At 38.6% G+C, this 21,421-nt stretch overlaps 1 protein-coding gene across 2 annotated transcripts; it reads left to right on the top strand.

Annotated features, from left to right (window-relative positions):
* The first annotated feature begins 602 nt into the window (after positions 1 to 602).
* On the top strand, positions 603 to 21,086 carry KBTBD2 (kelch repeat and BTB domain containing 2). Of its 2 annotated transcripts, none has more exons than XM_070616199.1 (4): positions 603 to 939; positions 9,736 to 10,250; positions 16,077 to 16,242; positions 18,372 to 21,086. In XM_070616199.1, exons 2-4 carry the CDS (start codon positions 10,081 to 10,083, stop codon positions 19,905 to 19,907), a joined length of 1,872 nt encoding a protein of 623 aa, XP_070472300.1. In that variant the 5' UTR covers positions 603 to 939; positions 9,736 to 10,080; the 3' UTR covers positions 19,908 to 21,086. The 2 variants fall into 2 exon arrangements, with proteins under 2 accessions (XP_070472300.1, XP_070472301.1); XM_070616200.1 differs by lacking the exon at positions 603 to 939 and adding an exon at positions 1,181 to 1,446.
* The last annotated feature ends 335 nt before the right edge of the window (positions 21,087 to 21,421 follow it).

Genomic DNA, 21,421 nt, shown 5'->3' with positions numbered 1-21,421 from the left:
GTCTGCCCTCCTTCCCCTGGTCTGGTTTAGCCCTCCTCATTTCCACTCCTCGAACCAGCCTGCAAATTTCCATATTTCAAGGGGGTGAAAAACAGCCTACAGCATAAAACTTGGTGCTTTGCTGTCCACATGTCCTAGCACTGAGTTCCTCGGGCCGCTCCTTTCTCCAGAGTAAGCCTGAAGTCTCCGACCCCACTGGCGCCCCAGGTCCCCACATCTCCGGAGGGGGTGATGGGGACGAACCCTCCGCGGCGCACGCGCTCTTCGCTGACCTTCCCCGGGAAACCCCTTCAAAAGCGCTTCCCCGGCACCTCATGCCGCCCCCGCCCTTCCTGCTCTTTCCGCTTCCTTTTTCGCGCCTGCGCGGACCCAATTGTTTTGGTTTTCCGGTGGGATCCGGCAAAGGAAAAAGGGCGGGGGCGCCTCGAGAACCCGGGAAACTGCAAAACTGCCGCTTGGGTCGCTAGGCGCGCGCGAGCGGCGGGAACGAAAACCTGGCGAGGGCCGGCCCACAGTCCCCAGCCCGCGCGTTCCCGGGCCGCGCCAGGGGCCCGCGAAGGGGGCGAGAGCGCGCCACAGGGGCGGGGCGGGAGCGGCGAGCCGGGCGTCTCGCGGCCCCGGGGCTGACGAGGCGGGGCGGGCGGGCGGCGCGGCTCCCGGGGGAGGAGTCTGGCGGTGGTCGGGCCCTGAGGAGCGTGCGGCGGCGCCCGCAGAGGACGGTGCTTTCCGCGCAGGACGGACCGACCGAAGGAGGGCGCAAGGGAAAACCGGAAGGAAGAGGCGGCGGCGGCGCCAGCCTTCCTCGGCGGGAGGCGGAGGCGAGACCCCGGCCCCGGCCGCGGCTGGAGGGCCACGCCCCCGCCGCCGCGCCCGAGGGGCCCAGTGTCTTTGGGGCGGCCGGCCGCACCGGATCCCAGCCCTCGGGACCGAGGGACGCGGGTGAGCAGGGGTCGCCAGCGCCGGGCCGGCGGGTGGGGGCAGCCCGCGGCGAGCTGTGAGGGAATTGGGGGAGGGCTGCGGCGGGAGGGGGCTCGGCCCTTTGTGGCTCGGCGGGCAGGGGGTGGCGGCATCTTTCAAACCCCAGACGCTTCCGCCGCGGGCGGGGGAGGGGCGCGGGCGGCCGGCGCCGCCCTCCGCAGCCCGCCGCGGCCCCTCTGCGCCCGGCGCCGGGCGGGGGCGCGGGCCCGGGGCGGCGGGGCGCGCCGCTCGCGGGGGCGTTTCCGGCCGCGGGTCTCCGGGCGGCGCCCTGGCCCGGCCCAAAGAAAGCTGTTTGCCGACGCACTCGCGAGGTGGTGGGCCGGAGCAGGGCCGGCCCTTCCGCGGCTTTTCTTCTCTCCTGGTAGCTCTGAAGTACCTGAGAGATGTCTAGATACGTGGGGGTCCCCTGATGATCCAGGAATGATCTTAAAAAGAAAGCAGAAGCTGCCCTTTGAAGCGGAAAATTGTGTACGTGTTTACTTGAGACTGTGAAATCGTGAACTTACTTGAACTCGACCACCTCCCCCTCCTTATGAATTGAGAAACCGTGGAGTAGAAGGATATCCTTTAGTTTGATGCGGGGCAGTTATTTTGGTTTAACGTCTTGTTCTTCTGGTTTAGCAATCTCAGATCTCTTATAGCCAGCCGCCTGAAAGGGAGAGGCGTCTCCTCCGCACGAGCCCCAGATCTCTAGAATTGTCCCTTATCAGTGAAAATAGAGAAAGAATCCAAAATGGAAAATTAACTTTGAAAGGGTGTGTTTGTGTGAAATATCTTCTATATCGGTTAGTTTTACGAAAACGTAGGGTGCGGGACTGGTCACGTGTTGTTTATACATGAATCTGTATGTCTGGCTCACCGAGCTTTCAGACATTCAGAAAGAAAACCCTGTCAGCAGTGTGGTCTGACCAAAATTATATTTTCTTCTATTGAAGCAACTAATTAACGGGGTGGGGTTTTTTTTTCCCCTCTCTTCTGAGTTGCGAATTTTGAATTTGAGTAGTATGAACTTCAAAGTTCTTGCCGTCGTAACTTATTTTAGTTAACCTTTGGTAAGGACTTTTTTTCCTGACGTTGTTTCAGAAGGACTTTTTTTTTTTCCTAACGTAGAGTAAATTGAAAAGTCGAACTAGTCAGTTGTTTTCTAGGCTTGATGGTGTGGAATTTTGCTGTTCTTTTCAGCTGGCTGCCAGCTATTGTTAAGCTGACTTTTTCACTTTGATCTTTTGTTGGTCGAGTGCTTAATGAAGCTCTTTTAAATTGGGCCCTGAAATCCTGAAGAGGTGGTTGTGTGTCAGTGAACTCTGCAGGACCGTGGCATTTCTGTTGAGCATGCTTCATGGTCCACGCTTGTCCACATAGTGCTGTGTTCTCTGCACATATTGGGTAGGAAGAGTTTTAAGTGCTGTAACTCTTCTCTTTTTGCTCTCGTAAGAAGCATTGCCGTAAAATTTGTTAACCTTATTCACAGGGCCTGTAAGGAGATGAGCGGGGGTAGAGATGTCGTAGTACTCGGGTCCACACACTTTCATAGGTTTTCTTTCTCCTGGTTAATGGAAATAATGAGATGTTTCATAAGATCCAAACATTGAACACTGTGTTTAAGGTGGATCGTAAATTCCTAGAAACTTGAATGTAGTCTTAAAAGCCAAAAGAGACATCGATTTTCCCAAAGATTGTACACAGTTATTTAGAAAAGAGTTGTTTTTCTCCTTGCCCACATTCTGAAGACCAGGAAAAAGGATTGGTCCTGCTGTCATAAAATATGTGAATGAAAATGTCGAAGTCGATTATATCTCAGCCTTGTCGTTTTCAGTTTTGGGGAGTTTAAATAGAACAAGTGGTATTTAAATAACTCATAGTATTAGAAATAATAGTGGATTTCAAATCCACTTTTTAAGTATGTGAAGATTACTCCTGGTTCCCTTGCCAGGAATGTGCAGCACCTAGATTTTTCTGTGTGAGAAGGGATTATTATAGGAGATTTGGGGAAAATATAGTCATTTAATGAGCGATGCTTCTCTTTCTGTGTTGCACTCCCATACCTGTGACAAGTTGTGACATATAACACCTTCCATTGTAGGCAGAGAATTCTAAGTATTCCTCAGTTTACCTTTTTTTTTTTTTTTAAAGAAACTGAGAAACTTCAGTAGCCCTAATCACTATTAAGTAGCTATACCCTTAATGACCTCATGAGTATGTTTGAACATCTGGGAAATATTTTCTTCTGCTGTTGTGATTGGAAAAAATCATTGACTTGGTGGAAAATGAAATCCCAGTGAAAAAGTTGGGGTTAATTCTGCTTTAGCCTCTATTTCTCCAGCTTTCTTAAGTCACCGTGCAGAGCTGGGAGGAAAAGAAGAAAAGCAATAGCCACATCAAAAGAACATACTACACATGTCTATCACAGATGGCATCTCCTTTATGTTCTTGTTTAATTTTTTAAAAGTGAGATAACTTATTAATAATAATGTAGTACAGAAGCTTATGCTTGTGACCTGAATTTACTTAGGGTAGTGAGCGTAATTAACTTGATGGAGCCTTTTCTCTGTGGTTGGAAAGGGGAACACAGGGGAATAGACCATAGCTCTGAATTTGATTAGAGTAGGGGAAGCTATACCGAAATTTATCAGACTTGATAAATTCTTCAAAAGGCAAGGTGTTTGTTTTTTACTTGATGTTTGTCACAACTCCAAAAAATTCTCTGTAGTGGTTGACAGTCAGTCTAAAGACCAAGTGGTCTTCCAAACAAACGTTCCCAACTGTTAGGGTGGTTTTGATAAGTTTGAAAGCAAACTGTTTCTGGCACCAATGTTTTGTTCTCCCAGAGGAGAAACCTGTCTCCTCAGTGAAATGAAGAAAACCTTGTTTTCTGCACAGGCATCAGCCTTCTCAAGATTAGTGTTTGTTGAACTAGTTTGTTTCATGATTTGTACCATCAAAATACTCCCTAAAAGCCTTGAATGAGTTTGTCTTATCTAAAAAACTATTCTCTCAGGGTATAAGAGAACTGTGTTTGAGTGCTGAGACCTGGTAATTGGGGCCCCTAGACCTGGTATAGGTATGGAGATTCAGAAGTTGGGAAAGTGCTATCAAAAGTATGACTAGTGAACATGTTAATAAAAATAATTGCAGATATTTATGTAGTAGTGCTGTGTGTCAGGCACTGTTCCAAGCTCTTTATGAAACTTGTTTAATCTTTAATCCATTGAACAGAGTTCTACTTTTATCCCCCATTTTACAGATGAGCATACTACAGCACAGAAAGTAAATAGCTTATGAAAGGTCAGGCAACTAATAAATTGCAGAATTGGGCTTTCCACCCAAGTAGTTTGGCCCCACGGTTCAAGATCTTAATTTTTTGGTGATACTTAATTTTTTGGACGTTCAGAATGCCTTGAATCATTTCCAACAAAAGTTTTCAATCTTCTGTATTGAGGTTTGTAGCATTAAAAGATGAGGGGCTGGCCCCATGGCTGAGTGGTTAAGTTCGCACACTCCGCTTCGGTGGCCCAGGGTTTCACCGGTTCAGGTCCTAGGCACAGACATGGCACCGCTCCTCAGGCCATGCTGAGGTGGCATCCCACATGCCACAACTAGAATGATCCACAACTAAAAATATACAACTATATACTGGGGGGCTTTGGTGAGAAAAAGGAAAAATAAAATGTTTAAAAACAAAAAAAAAGATGAAGCATCACCTACGTTAGTAATATACAACTTGAAAGTGCTTCATGCGGATGATGACCTGTAGCCCACTGCCCTTCTTCTCTATCACTGTTTTATCCCTACTGTATAATTTCTGTGCAATCCTTGTTCACAGCCTCCTCCCCATCATCTTTTTGTCTGCCTTTCAGTTAATATACACAGCCCAGTTAATTGCTATAATCAGTCTCATTTTCACTTTCAGTAGTTATTTAATCTTTTGTTCTTTCCTTGATCATCCAGGTCTTGCTTGGTTAATGTTGGAAAAGCTTGGTTTGCTTCTTTTGTGTTTCTGTAGCTACTGGAAGAGTGCTACAAATGACACACCTGTGGGATTGAAAACTAGGTTTCAAAGTGAAATTAGACACCTTCCTTTACCCTAGTAAAAACCACTGCCATCAACCCTAAAACCTTTAAAATTATTCAGTTATTTTTTAAAATTTCAGCCTTTCTCCAATTATTCTTGGTTTCTATTCTTTTAATATCAATATTCAGAATTTATAAGATGAATGTAAAATTTTTTCTGAGTCTTGCTCAGAAAAAAAAAAGGAGAATTGGCAGCAAATGCCAGCTCAGGGCTAATCTTCCTCAAAAAAAAAAAATTTGGTCTTTGTTCCCTATTATTTACAAAAAGTCAGTGGGTAGAGAGAAGAAGATAGGCTCTCATGCTATCCTGCTATTCTCTGCCATTAAGCAAATCAATCAAAAACATTGAATTGAGCCCAGAACTTAGAAATAGGAGTAAGACTATCCATAATTTTTATATCAAAGTACGTTGCCCTTTATTAGATTCTGAATTTCATTATATCATGTTTGTATGACTCCCATTTAATTGTTATTTTAGTTGGCATTTTTCACTGTGGAATATGCTCCAATGACCAGCTTTAGAAGATAGAACTTTCCTATTAAGCTTGAAGTGCCAGTTACCAGGAATTGTGGCATATAACAGTCATTTCCCAGTGTCTGGCCCTTCGTTCATATAATGAATCTGTGTGTCCACTAAATGACTTTACACAAGCATTTTCTTATATACGTGTTTTTTAAATATATCTAGATGTTGCTGTAGTTGAATAGTATTTTTGACTCTATAATAGTCTTTTCTCATTGTGGGTTTTTCCCCAACAAATTATCTTGGAGAGGAATGTCTTTTTTTTTTTTTAAACTTTAATAAAGCATGCTTCAACTAGATAAAAGAAAAAGCGTTTCAGAAGTCCGCTGAACCTCCAGTAGGTGGGGAAAGCAGTTATGTGGTTAGATAAAAGACGTTAGAATATTTCAGTTGAAAAGTAGAATATATACAGGTTAGATCAACGAAGCATGATATTTAATTCAACTTTCAAGCATTTAAGGTTTGTGCTTTTTCCTTGGTTTTGTGATCTGAAAGGAAAACATTCTTCTAGAAAAACAACTTGAGTTAGGCATTTTAGGTCACTGACTTAGTATTTGATCAAGAAGCAGTCTCAAGCAGAGATTGGTACATGTGGCCTGCAGCCTGTTTTTGTAAATAAAGTTTTATTGAAACACAATCATGTCCATTTGTTTACATATTGTCTTTTGCTGCTTTCAGACTACAACAGCAAGAGTTAAGCATTTGGGAGAGAGATTTTATGGCTTGCAAAGCCTAAAATATTTTGTCTTTGTAGTATACCTTTTGAAAGATTTTTTTAAATTAGATAATCCTTGCGTATATTAATAAAACCTAGAAGGTTTAAATAGATCTTAACTAAGTTTTCTTCCTCTGCAATGTGAACCACTGTTAGCAGTGAGACCAAGTGCCAACTACCTCTTTTGTTCGTTTTACTTGTACTGCACTTTTTCTTATGGTAAAGAATAAAATTTCTTGGACTTTTATGTCTCTATTGAAAGTTTGGAAATGAAGATCAAGGCAGCTAGATTTCAAGAAAAATGTTTCTTATACCCAACTTGCTTCGCTCATTTGCCTCCCTCTTTTGGCTTTTGAGTTTATCTAGAAAAATTAGTTTTTAAAACACCCTGTTTTTAAGTGATAGTCATGGTTTTGGCTGTAGTCTGTATTAAAAGTAAATGCACTTGGTATTTTGGAGCTCTAGTGGTTGGCAAACTCTCAGTCTTGAGTACTTAGAGTACAATGACCAGCACTTGGTAAATACTCAATAAACATTTGTTAAGTTATCATAGTGATTAATTTATAGTAGAAAATTAAGGAAACAGTTTCCTTGATACCTAATAATCACTCAATCTGAGGATGCTAACTTCTACCGATAATAGGATGTGACTTATTTTGAAGCTAATTTTAGCTGTAATACAGAATGATATATGACAATATATTCATTAGAAAGGGAAATTTGTAAAATGTGTGAAATCACTGGTACAGACTATTTGACATGTTTAAGAGTATTTAGAGTATTGATTTCACGTTTTGTTTTTAGGAGAGAAGGAATCTTGTTACAGAATATGTTCATGTTATGACCATTTGAAGGTTATTGGTTGATGATCTTAAACTTTGCAGCTTTTCACATTTTTAGTTAATACATTTTGAAGTCTATGTTCCCAGAGAAATGATAGTTTTGTTTTGGATTGTCCTAGATACAGATCTATTTAAATTATTAATTTATTTACTTATCTGAATGATCTACTTTTTCTGCCTATTTTAATATTAAGATATCCTAAATAAAAATTACCTTATCAGGAAGAAAATGAACCCTAGATTACAAATGAAGGGGTGGGAAATAGGGGTGTATAATTCAGTGATAATGAGGATTACATAAAGTTGGCTCACTGTGTAATTTTCTAAAAGCAGACTTCAGTTGTTTTAATACAGTTTCAGTATATGATTAAAAAAAATCAAATCTAGTAAAACCAACGTAACAAATTAAATGGGGCCCAAAATAGTCATTGCAAACATCCACAGTGAGCCTGTACAGCTAGCCTGCAAGGAATTCTGGGATCTGGCAGTGTGATCCAAATCCATCCTGGTCCCGGCCGCCAAGTCCTGTCACCTGGTTTAAATATGGATGGCGACGATTTTGGGTCCTGCAGCTGAGGTTATGACTTTCAGTTTATTAATGCATGCATTTCTGTAAGATAAATTTCTAGAGGTACAATTGATAGATAGAGGTAGTGAGCATTTACAGTGCCAAATATTGTATCTTCTATAATACTTCACTTGGAATTCTGAAATTCAGAAAGCTAAAATCAAGTTTTTAAAAAAACTTTGCAAAACCTGACCTGAAGTAACATGAGGCTATTTATAGTATTATTTTTCACACTGTTCATATTTCCTGCCACGAGTATGGTAATATGTTCAATTATGAAGTACTGCTCCAGACTCTTTGAGAGAGTCTTGTAATACATAGTATATGTACCACATTATTTCCATAAAATCTGAAAAGTTCTAAATTCCAGAATATATCTAGCTCCAAGAGTTTTAAATAAGAGCTTGTAGGTATGTGTTGACTTACACTCCTGTGTAAGAATGTTCATTTTCCTACACCCTCACTAATACTAGGCCTTGCTGCATTATTAATATGTGAAAATAGCCAGTGATACTAGGTATTGTTAGCCTTAGAGGTTGTAGTGGTAGAACTTAGATTTATAGTGTAACTTTCAGATTTGAAGAGCAAAGTCATTACCTTAAATGACCCAAAGTGTCACTCTGCCTTTGCACCTGTTTTAGTTACTTCTGTAGTTAACTTGGCTGGAAATTTGACGGTCTGTATCAAGTTAGCAGTTTGTGTAATAGTATAGTTTGGCAGGAAGTACAATGTAATCTTCTCTTTGACATATGGATGATATTTGGTGAGAAAAAGTATTAGTGGTTCCAATGATGGTCACATTCATAGGTTTCATGTCAACAGCACTTTATTGTTATGGGAACTGAGAGTCATTTAATTAGAAAAGAGGTGGTAGTTTTTAGCTAACTGTAACTGGCATTCCCTTTGGGTTTTCCCTCTTCCCAATTTGTAATTCCTCTGCCGTATGTTGTAAATACTGATTTCCAAATAACATTTTAAGGTTAAACTTTAATTCAGCTGGAATTTCTTTTGATGAGTGGTATGCAATATGCAGTATGACTAAAACCTAAGTTATTTTTTTTCGAGTATTTAGCCAATTGTTCCAACATCATTTGTTGAAATAAGCCCGTCTTCCTAATTTGAAATACCATGTTTATCATATCTAATTTCTTATGTTTACTTGGGTTTATCGTAGATTTGTAATACATTTTAATATTTGATTAGAGTCATGAGGAAAAACTTGCCCTTTCTTTCCCTCAAATATCTTGGCAACTTTTGTTCATTCTTCCAGATGAATCTTCTGCAAATAGGATTGAGATTGGATTTGCGTTAAATTTACAGATTTTGGAGAACATTCATATTTGTATAATATGAAGTCTTCCATGTAGGAACACGTCTCTCTATTTTAACATGTTTTATGTTTTTCCCCCCAGTAAAATTGTATGCTCTTATAAAGTTTTCTAGGAGGAAACCACTCTATGAAAAGAATATTGCATATACTTCCCTTACAGGATTGAACTGCAAATTTAAAAAATATGTAGTTTATACTTTGGAAATAGATTGAATCTATTTGCCAAATAGTTTAAGTAATTTAAATTAAATATAAAACCTTTGCTAATACATTTAAAGTATATCCCCAAAATGAGAATCTCCATGCAAGAGAAAGGAATTTTTTTTCCTCTTAAATTGTGGTCATATGTTGCTACTAAACAAATAACTAGCAGATATAGTTTTGCTGGTAATTTAAATTATTTTATTTTTAAAGAACTTTAAAAATATATGCTTATTGATGTGCTCCTTATTTTCTAGAATGTTTATATTTTGTTTAGTAGACAAAAAGTTAACTTAAAATTAGAAATGTTAATTTTTTTCAGCCTGTTTTTTGTTTTAAATGTAAGAGATTTTTTAAATGTTGCTTTTCTCATATTTTATTTTTTTGGTAATGTCTAAAGTTGAACTTCAAATAAATATAATTTATTTATATTTAAGTCTGCCATTTTAAATGTATTCTAAAAATGTATTGGCCTAGATACGCTAACCGAACTTTTTTTCTTTTTAGTTTCTCCGGAGGATCCACAGAACATAAGATGTTGCCACCAAATCTACCTCGTTTGTTACTCTCTTTGACTCATGAGCTGCACAACAATTGCACATTTGAGCAAGATGTCTGCAGACTGTGTTGAAAAACTCTCAAGAACCTAATTAACACAGGATGACCTAGGAGTGATTCTAAGCCTATAACAAGATACTATTCATTAGTAAATGTGTCAGTCTTGGTTCTGAATGCTGCAGATAACAGCAAGCAGAGTTTCTCCTTTCTTTATTACTGAGGCATTCACTTGACCTTCCATCAGTAAGACTGACTTTTCTAATCTGTGCTGGGAGATTTTAATGGAATACAGTCATGTCCACTCAAGACGAGAGGCAGATCAATACTGAATATGCTGTATCCTTGTTGGAACAGTTAAAACTGTTTTATGAACAGCAGTTGTTTACTGACATAGTGTTAATTGTTGAGGGCACTGAATTCCCTTGTCATAAGATGGTTCTTGCAACATGTAGCTCTTATTTTAGGTAAGTACTTTAATCTTGGTTAGTTGGTAATTTCAAATGCAGAATGTTACCTTATTTTAATATTTTAATAGGAATTCTTTTAAACATTATTTAAATTAAAAAATGGATATCTTAATGTTTTCCTTAAATTTTTTATTTGCATGATGTAGTATTTACCAAATCACTTCCTTGCCTGTATAAGTAAGGGACAAGTAAAAGAAATTTTACAAGGATTTAAATACAAGAAATTTATTGAAATTAACTAAAATTTTAATGATGGGGAGGCAAAAAGATTCAGAATACTATTTTTCCATTAAAAGAGAAAGAAAAACAAATGGGGTAATTTTCCCCTTGAGATTTTAAAATACTAAATTTAGAAAACTGGTCATTGTTTATAAATTTAAGAGTTACAGTAGGCTCAATAATAACTTTTAGAGGATAATTGGCACTGTATAGACATATTAAGGACTTTCATTTCCTTTGCAAAAATGTGTTTCTTTTTCTCACTCTCGGTTACTATTATCATTTGATACCCTTTTAGCCTTAGCAGGCTCCTTGTCAGTTTTAAATATTTAATAATTAATAACATTGTAGGTATTCTCTTTGCCTCAGAATGTAGAAGTTGATTTAGTTATTTATTGTTTGCTAATTACAAATAAATGAGGCTTAATTTTACATTTTTATAATATTTTGCAACTTGTAATCTTTTTAAAGTAGATTGCTCTTTATTATGAGTTCCATGAGAGGAGTAGAAGCTAAGGCATAGAAATTCTATTGTTTTATGCCCTTAGGTTGAATTTTTAACGTAATGTTTAAAAGAGAGAGGGTAAATAAAGATGAATTAAGTGTGGACCATTATATTCCTACTACAAATGTTTAGCGGCCATGAATGGAGATCAGTAAAGAAAGTTAGTTTCTTCTGCTCTTTAGTGGCAGCTATAGACAGCTGTAGTCAGGTTTAATCTTGACTTTTCAAGACTAACATATGTGAAGGTGTAGAAACTTCACATTCCTCAGTGTAACATATCTTACCATAATTACAGAAGCTAAGGCCCAAATGCCAGTTGTCTTTGCTGTACCTGCAGTTTTTTCAGGTTAAACTGTGGATTTTTTGTGTAGTTTCAGACACTGATTTTCTTATGTTAGAAAGCTTAGCATATTTGCAAACAGTGGTTCAAAAACTTGGTTGATCATCGGAATCCTCTTGGGTGCTTTTACAAATAGAGATTGTTGGATTTCAAACCTAGAAATTTTGATTCATTGGGTCTGGTTTAGAGTTTCAGAATTTATACATTTAAAAGCTTCCCAAGGGGCCAGCTTGGTGGCATAGTGGCTAAGTGTGCACGTTCCGCTTTGGCAGCCCGGGGTTCTCCAGTTCGGATCCCGGGTGAGGACATGGCACCGCTTGGCAAGCCACGCTGTGGTAGGCGTCCCATATATAAAGTAGAGGAAGATGGGCACGGATGTTAGCTCAGGGCCAGTCTTCCTCAGCAAAAAGAGGAAGATTGGCAGCAGATGTTAGCTCAGGGCTAATCTTCCTCAAAAAAAAAAAAGCTTCCCAAATGATTGTGATGTTCAGGGTGTTTTTTTAGATCTATTGGCTTAGTAAATGATGTTAGGAATTTGAGGTTACAGATTCAGTCAATACCTGGGCCCATTAGCTCTCCCTTTTTAATGGCCATTAATTATAAATTGATTACCCATTATTGGAAAGACTTTGTGCCTTAGTTATGGATTTTCAGATTTACATTTGTAATCAAAGGGTAGAATCTTTTGTGATAATAACCTTAGCAGTCATCTAGTCTAACTTAAAGCTATGCAGAAACTCTGTCGCTTTAAACTCTATCTGTAATATTTTCTGTATTATTGTCTTTATCAGCAAGTAGCACATAGGTTTATTTACGTATCTTCCTTTTTTTCTTTCCTATTTAAGTTTATTTGTGACTATATAGGTAATAACACAGTTCTTTTAAATTCTCTAGCCCTGAGATTATTATTTATCTTAACTGGTTGGGTTGGAGTTGGTTTTCCTGAAGACCAAGAAACTTAAATTTTTCATTAATGTTACAGTCTTAAAGACAATACAACCTTTTATTTTTTTGAGGAAGATTAGCCCTGAGCTCACATCTCCCGCCAATCCTCTTTTTGCTGAGGAAGACTGACCCTGAGCCAACATCTGTGCCCATCTTCCTCTACTTTATACGTGGGACGCCTATCACAGCGTGGCTTCCCAAGCGGTGCCATGTCCTCACCTGGGATCCAAACTGGTGAACCCCGGGCCTCGGAAGGGGAATGTGTGAACCTAACTGCTGCGCCACCAGGCAGGCCCCTAATACAACCTTTTTAAGGCTGCTATTATTTCCTTATTACTAGCTAGTTCCCTTCTTTAGCATCCTTGGCCTTCCGAGATAATATATTCTGCATAAAGTGAATCAGGTAATAAGAAGTGGGAATAACAGTAAGTAGAAAGAAGAGTCTCATACATGTCTGAGATTAAAGTCACACTCATCTTTAAAATCCTGTGTCTGGGCCGGTTTTACAATGCACAAAATGAAAGCACTCATAGAGTAGGTTTTTTGTCCCATATATATTTTTTCTCTGGGTTGGGTAAATTATCACATACTCCCACAATAATAATTTGATTTTTTCCTAGATGTTCTTCAACTGGATTCTGCTTTCAGGTTTATAGATTTCATTATCTTTGCATATAATGCTACTAGCAATCTTTACCGTTAGAAATTTACTATTGGAAAATTTGCCTTTTGAACTAGATACGTTCTTCCTTTGAAGTTTGAGTTACCAGTTCCATCCCACCTCTGATATCAATAGAACCTCTGATATCAAAAGAACCTCTGAAATAGTAGTTTCTGCTTCTTAGTAACATTTACAGTTCATTTTAGACCCTAAATGAGAGATTATTTGAGAATTACTGAGCACCTCTTATACTGTGGTACTTCAGCCTGTCATAATATTATGTAATTCAGTATTTGCTGTTTCTTAAAAATGTCTGTTTAAAATTTTCATGATCAGATTGGCTAGGCTTCTACTGTCTTTGGTCTTCAGGAAGCACAGTTCCTTCCCAGAAGTCCATCATTCTGGTATCATAAACTGTAGTCTAGAATAACCAGTCTCGGTGTCATCTGTATAGTCAGCTGTTTCCTTGCCCTACTCCCTCTTCCAAGTTACTACCTCTACTGGAATAGACATAAAAACCACTTGACCCCTAAATCTTCCGTTTTTACTTGGAGCTCTTAGATTTCTTTTTCAGATTTCTGTTAGTTATCTCCTATTCTCCCGTGTCAAACAGGTAAAGCCAGTAGCAATAGGTGTTTTTTTTAAGGGTTTCATGTTATGTCTTGGATGTTTTTCAAGAATACTTCCTGCTCTCCATTGCTGGGTTGGGTTTATTTATAGCCATCCTGTATTCTTCGGGAGATAGTCATCAGCTGCCCTGATTGAAGTTGTTTGTGCCTCTCCTCCCCTCCCCAGCTGCGTGAAGTTTAGCTGCTGTCTGCACTGCTCATTCTGAGCTACACCAGAAGTCACCAGTGACAACCTAATTGCTCTTGCAGTGTTTGTTACCCATCACTCCAGTTTTTTTTTTTTTAAAGATTTTATTTTTTTCCTTTTTCTCCCCAAAGCCCCCCGGTACATAGTTGTATATTCTTCGTTGTGGGTCCTTCTAGTTGTGGCATGTGGGACGCTGCCTCAGTGTGATTTGATGAGCAGTGCCATGTCCGTGCCCAGGATTTAAACCAATGAAACGCTGGGCCGCCTGCAGCGGAGCGCATGAACTTAAGCACTCTGCCACCGGGCCAGCCCCATCACTCCAGTTTTTGACACCCCACCTCTCTTGCCCTGAGTAGCATGGTACTGGCCTGCTTGGTCTTATTTCTCTGACGAATCTTTCTCAGCTTTCTGTCGTTCTTTTCTCTTTTTTATCCTTATTGAACTCTCCCTCAGGTTGATCATTGGGATTCTGGGTGGATTTTTCTTTTAGTTTTTTCACTCTCCTTCAGGTAACTTACTTGGCTTGAACACATCACTTTGTAGATAATTCACAGTCCATTGTGTTAACGCCTTACCTTCTCTGAAGTTCCACTAATACCAAATACTTAACTGATTATTGTATTATTTCCATTTGATTCAACTGTCCTTACCTCAAATTAAATATATCCAAAATTTAACTCACCTTTTTCCCAGGGTTAACTTTCTTCCTTGACCTTGGAATTTTTCAGTAGTTCACAATATTTTTTCAAGTCTTTGCTTGAAAATAAACAGGTAGCTTTGATTTTTATCCCCTACCTATTTCCTACTCTATCCCTTTCCTTATCTTCAGAAAATCACCAGATCTTGTTAGTTGTTTGTAATAGCTTTTGTATCCATTTCTGCCACCCTAGCTTAGGTTCTTCCTTCTGATCTAGTTATTGCAGTAGCTTCGTAACTAGTATTTTGATCTCTAGCCTTTGACCCTTGAGGTCTGTCAGTAGAGTATTCATCCTAGAATATATTTTATTATGCTAATAATACCATGCTCAAAACTCTTCAGTGTTTTCCACTTACCTACAAGAAAAAGCTCAGACTCCTGTGTCTCATTTTAAAAGCCCTCTGTGATTTGAGTGCCACTTATCTTTCCAGTTCACTTTCCAGTCTCCTGCATAAGCCCTTATGTTCAGCCATGCCCCTGGAGAGAACAGTTCTTATGTTCTACTCTCACTCACTGTTTCATCCATTTTGAGTGCCTTCCTCATCTTGTCCTTGAGGGGCCCAGGCTAGTGACTGTTGTGATAACCACTTTTGATCACTACAGGCTTTTCTCTCCCATGCGTGCAATAATATTCTTTGCATTGCTTTTTCGTCCTCCCTTTATATGGGCTCTCTGCTTTGTATTCTCCATAATGCTAATTGTCTTTCCAGTATGGTTTCCTATATACAGTAAATTTTTAGGAAACTATTCTGCATGTTTTTAGGAAATCATTTGAGTAAATTAAATTTTTAACTTTTTTTTTGAGGAAGATCAGCCCTGAGCTAACATCTGCCGCCACTCCTCCTCCTTTTTTGCTGAGGAAGACTGGCCCTGAGCTAACATCCATGCCCATCTTCCTCTACTTGATGTGTGGGACACCTACCACAGCATGGCTTGCCAAGTGGTGCTATGTCTGCACCCAGGATCTGAACCGGCAAACCCTGGGCTGCCAAAGCGGAACATGCAAACTTAACCACTGTGGCACTGGGCTGGCCCCAAAATTTTTAACTTTATTGAGATATCATTTACATGCCATAAAGTCCACCCATTTTAAGCATACAATTAAAATGAATTTTAGTATATTTAAAGAGATGTACAACCATCTCTGCAATCTAATTTGCAACTTTCCATCACCTTGTACCCATTTAAAGTCACTCACTGTTCTTACAGCCCTACGTAACTACTAATCTCCCTTCTGTCTCTTTATATATTTGTTTTTGGGGGCATTTCATATAAATGGAATCATATAATATGTGATCTTTTGTATCTGGCTTCTTTGAGCATAATTTTTTTTTGAGGTTCATCTGTGTTGTAGTATGTATCAATACTTAGCTCCTTTTTATCGCTAAATAGTATTCCATTGTATCAATATAAGGAATAAATGAATTTTGATGTTTTCATTCAGGGTGGCAGAGTGGAATAATTTGGTATATATCTTTGGCACTAGATTGTACTTTTCTGTTGTCTCCCTTAAAAGTGTTCCCTTTAAGTTGTCCATCAGTAAATACCCTAAATAAAAATCCCACATTACGCAGTTTTTCTTTTTAGCTCTACATTTGTTTTATGCTAAACCTGTAAGCTTTGTTTTCCCCCTCCTGTAGAGCCATGTTCATGAGTGGACTAAGTGAAAGCAAACAGACACACGTACACCTGAGGAATGTGGATGCAGCCACCTTACAGATAATAATAACTTACGCATACACGGGTAACTTGGCAATGAATGACAGCACTGTAGAACAGCTTTATGAAACAGCTTGCTTTCTGCAGGTAAGCAGTTTTTTCTTTCAGTAATATATATTTACTGGTTTATTTTCTCAGGAAACATTGTTTCATCAGTGATGTCTTACAGCTATATAGTTTTCTTATTGCAGGAAGGTAAAAATTTTCTTCTGTTTTTAAAATATGCAAGAGAAAACCAGAATAGAATTTGATGAACCAGTAACCTTGTTTAGTTTTATGATGAGAACTTAATTAATAAGGTAGGTGTAAATTTTATACTGGTTTCATATTCTGTCTACCCGAGAATTTAGATTTCAAGTAAAAGCAATTTTTAACAGTGTTTATTAAATTTAAGTGCTTCAAAATTTTTTGCTAAAAGCTTAGATGTACTAATTTTTGATGGTGTTACTTTTCATAGAAAATTTCTAGATTCTCATGGAAATTACCAAATTTGAATATTTGTAGTATCATGTGACCATACTGAGCTATTAAAGTATTTAAACTAAAATAAAAAGTGATGATTGATATATTTACATCGATAAATTTTTACTCTGTATTTTCCCCTCAAAATTTTTTTCAATTTTAGGAGGAATATAAAGTGTTTTCCCCATTCTTTCCCCTGCTTTGGAATAACACTTTGTATTTCAGAAACCGAAAATTTCTTCAAAGGGAGAACCTTCAGACTAAAGGTTAAAGTTTGGAAGCACACTTCGTGGTACCTAGTAGGTACTTGATAAATGTGTGCTGAATGGATGTGAATGACACTTGGTTGAACACCAGTATATGAGTGTAACTTCAGGAACCAGAACTCAGTCCTTGCCTTACGTAGCTGTCTTCTTTTTTAGTTCTGTACTGGTTTTTTTCCACATAAAATTGTGCAGTATCCTGCTGTACCCGTAACTCTTGGGAAATTGAGGTCATGGTATCTTCCTGGTGCTTTAAGAGTCAAAGACATTCACATCCTAAATCCAAACTTGAAAGAGGGAAATGCCTACTGTAAGCATTTTCTATAGCCTGTAAGTTTTTATTACCTTTTTAAAAGCCAGGAACTAAAAGCAATGTTTTTTAGAATTACTAAAAAATTGAGGAATTTTAAGAAATTTGAATTCCAGGACACTTTGCTACTGTAAATAGTGGCAGTGTACTTTATAATTTTTTTCCAGTATGTTAGTGAAACCCATATGCCTATGCTTGTCCAAATGTAAAACAAGACTCTGCCACTTGAACTGGGTCACCCTGGCAAACCTGGGATAGGACATTTTGTGACTGCCAACATGAATTTCACTATTAGCCACATGAAATGATAATATTTTTATATGCCAGATACTGTACTAAGGCTTTATATGGCTTCTTATGTGATCTTTACAATAATCGTTTGTAAGAATTTCCCCATTTTACACAAGAGAAAACTGAGGCTTAGAGAAGTAAAGCTACTTGTCTCTTGTGTACACACTGAAGCCAGGAATCTTGCTTTGCACCTTAAACTGCTTCTAGTTAACCACTATGATGTTGCATAGTATTTATTAGTAGGTAGCATTTCTGATTCAACTGAGATCTACTTTTCCTTCTTAAGAAAAAACAGATCTAGATAACGTAAAAGTGGCTAAGATGGGTCATTTAAATGTAGTAAATTATGACTGCATATAAATGTGTTTATTGTTCCTTTGGTTATCTTATTTCACTAGATAAGAAAGGCAAATAATAACTACTCTTAGTCACTGTGCATGATTTTCTGGTTTTATAGGTCTTGTCCATGTTGAGAAAACTGGATTCTAGCTAGTCCACAATAATCGTTTCTTTTACTATGATGTATTTACATTGTTTCCATTTGGTTCTCTCAATTATGTATTTTTTAAAGCCTAGAAAAGTATAGAGCTTATTCATGAATTTCCTTACTGTTCCTTTAAGGCTATTTGGTTTTTTAAGAGCCTATTTAATGTTATACTACCGGCTCCTAAATAGGGCAGTTAAGTAGGCCAGTGGACAGGAAGAAGAAATGCAAAACTGGGCTCTGTCTTCTGATTTATTACTGGAAGATGACACCTCTTAGCCCAAACATATATATCTAAAAATATAAACTACAGTATAGGGTTCTGATTAATATACCTGAGTCTTACATAAAAATAAAATTTGTCTATCCTGCCTTTTATCAGCCTTTTTTTTCCTTCCCATTTTAGGTAGAAGATGTGTTGCAACGTTGTCGAGAATATTTAATTAAAAAAATTAATGCAGAGAATTGTGTTCGACTGTTGAGTTTTGCTGATCTGTTCAGTTGTGAGGAATTAAAACAAAGTGCTAAAAGAATGGTGGAACACAAGTTCACTGCTGTGTATCACCAGGAAGCGTTCATGCAGCTGTCACATGACCTACTGATAGACATTCTCAGTAGTGACAATTTAAATGTAGAAAAGGAGGAGACAGTTCGCGAAGCTGCTATGTTGTGGCTAGAGTACAACACAGAATCACGATCCCAGTATTTGTCTTCAGTTCTTAGCCAAATCAGAATTGATGCACTTTCAGAAGTAACACAGAGAGCTTGGTTTCAAGGTCTACCACCCAATGATAAGTCTGTGGTGGTTCAAGGTCTGTATAAGTCCATGCCCAAGTTTTTCAAACCAAGACTTGGAATGACTAAAGAGGAGATGATGATTTTCATTGAAGCATCTTCGGAAAATCCTTGTAGTCTTTACTCTTCTGTCTGTTACAGCCCCCAAGCAGAAAAAGTTTACAAGCTGTGCAGCCCCCCAGCTGATTTGCATAAGGTTGGGACTGTTGTAACTCCCGATAATGATATCTATATAGCAGGTGGTCAAGTTCCTCTGAAAAACACAAAAACAAATCACAGTAAAACAAGCAAACTTCAGACTGCCTTCAGAACTGTGAATTGCTTTTATTGGTTTGATGCACAGCAAAATACTTGGTTTCCAAAGACTCCAATGCTTTTCGTCCGCATAAAGCCATCTTTGGTTTGCTGTGAAGGCTATATCTATGCAATTGGAGGAGATAGTGTAGGTGGAGAACTTAATCGGAGGACCGTAGAAAGATATGACACTGAGAAGGATGAGTGGACAATGGTAAGCCCTTTACCTTGTGCTTGGCAGTGGAGTGCAGCAGTTGTGGTTCATGACTGCATTTATGTGATGACACTGAACCTCATGTACTGTTATTTTCCAAGGTCTGATTCATGGGTAGAAATGGCGATGAGACAGACTAGCAGGTCTTTTGCTTCAGCTGCAGCTTTTGGTGATAAAATTTTCTATATTGGAGGGTTGCACATTGCTACGAATTCTGGCATAAGACTCCCCTCCGGCACTGTAGATGGGTCTTCAGTAACTGTGGAAATTTATGATGTGAATAAAAATGAGTGGAAAATGGCAGCCAACATCCCTGCTAAGAGGTACTCGGACCCCTGTGTTAGAGCTGTTGTAATCTCAAATTCTCTGTGTGTGTTTATGCGAGAAACCCACTTAAATGAGAGAGCTAAGTATGTCACCTACCAATATGATCTGGAACTTGACCGGTGGTCTCTGCGGCAGCATATATCTGAACGTGTACTGTGGGACCTAGGGAGAGATTTTCGATGCACTGTGGGGAAGCTGTATCCATCCTGCCTTGAAGAATCTCCATGGAAACCACCAACGTATCTTTTTTCACCGGATGGGACAGAGGAGTTTGAACTGGAAGGAGAAATGGTTGCACTACCACCTGTCTAGTTGGGGAGTTCAGGGGGTGCACACTTGATCTATGTGCTTTGTCATTTTCTTTGCTCAGCAAGAGAGGCTATGAAAGGACTAAATATGAGTACATAAAAATCTATCTTTGATAAATTTTATTTTTATGCCCTACTTAATATTTGCATCAGTATAATATATATCAGTGAGTCTTACAGAAAGATATGCTTCCATAATATGAAATAGATTATCCAATAATGGAGAAACTTTTATGTGTATCATGAGCATAAGAATCTGGATTATCTAACATTGATAGCCCTGTGTATGTACAGTTCAGAAAGTTCACTAATTAAAGTAGTTTCCTGTTCCTAGTGTGGTATATCGCAAATTGTGCTGAGGTTATTTTAGTATATGTATTTCATTCCTGTGCTTCTCTTCTGAAGTCCTGGAATACGGTTTTTTCAGTGTAATTAATTCAGCTGCACTTAACACTAATAATGTCCATGTTGGTATAGAAATGCTTTCTAAATCCTATCCTAGAGTTGAGGAAGATCTTCCATTTTATGGTATTGCACAGGGAAGCTATGACTGCAGGATCAGTCTAACTGTACTAGTAGGTGCATGTATTCTCTTTTCACTAACTTATCCTTGTCTATCTAGAATACAGGTCTTCCAATCAGCTGGTCATTTATCAGGTGTGGACTTAAGTTGCTGGGCTTGCAATAAGAATTGCTAGTCCCTCATTGTGCGGGTCTGTGTGGAGCTTTAATCAGTAAATGCCTCCACTTTCTGTATTACATTAACATTGGCTCATGCATATAACTACCTGCTGCTGTTGTATTTCTCCATCTTAAAGATCTAGAGTGGGTTAACCAGGTCATTACATCTTAATTTAATAACAAGCATTACTGTAGAGTGATTGTGTATAGATACCTGTTAGCTGTCAGGGTGTGTTTTTTTTAACCTGTTGTGTGTGTGGGGGGGGTAGGATTAGAAAGGTGAACTGTTCAGGAATTCTCTGCACTAGCTGTGCAGAAGAGCAGATAACTAGTGCTGCTCTGGCATTAATCCCAGGAACCACTAGCAGTAGCGGGGTGCCGCCAATCTAACATGAGCACAGGTGCTTCATGACAAACATTACTAGCATGTTCAGCTGCATAATGTTCTGGCACTGTATTTTGAATGACATTAATTTATTAAATAAATTGTATATATTCAATATCTTTTTCTTTTGTGATGAGAATGGTGTAATGGTCTGCTTTTAGTTTTAATTTTACTGGGTCAGGTTAGCTTGTTACAGGTGGTTTTTTCAGAATTTTTGCTTGACATACACATACACATACATAGCAGATATGGTATAAAATATATATATTTCCCTTTTTATTGTCTGATTGAGCCTTACCATATCAACAAACTACAGATCAAAGGCGATGCCTTTCAACCCTATTTGCCTAGTAGCTTCATCTGGGTACTTTTAAAAGCTTAGGATGATGCCTGAGCCTCATCCCAAACAAAAGGAACCAGTCTCTGGTGGGTGGACCCAGCAACAGTATCTT

Source organism: Equus przewalskii, chromosome 4 (genome assembly GCF_037783145.1).
Source record: "Equus przewalskii isolate Varuska chromosome 4, EquPr2, whole genome shotgun sequence".
Classification (NCBI taxonomy): domain Eukaryota; kingdom Metazoa; phylum Chordata; class Mammalia; order Perissodactyla; family Equidae; genus Equus; species Equus przewalskii.
The sequence above is the reverse complement of the archived record's forward strand: the minus strand, read 5'-3'. Positions and strand labels throughout refer to the sequence as shown.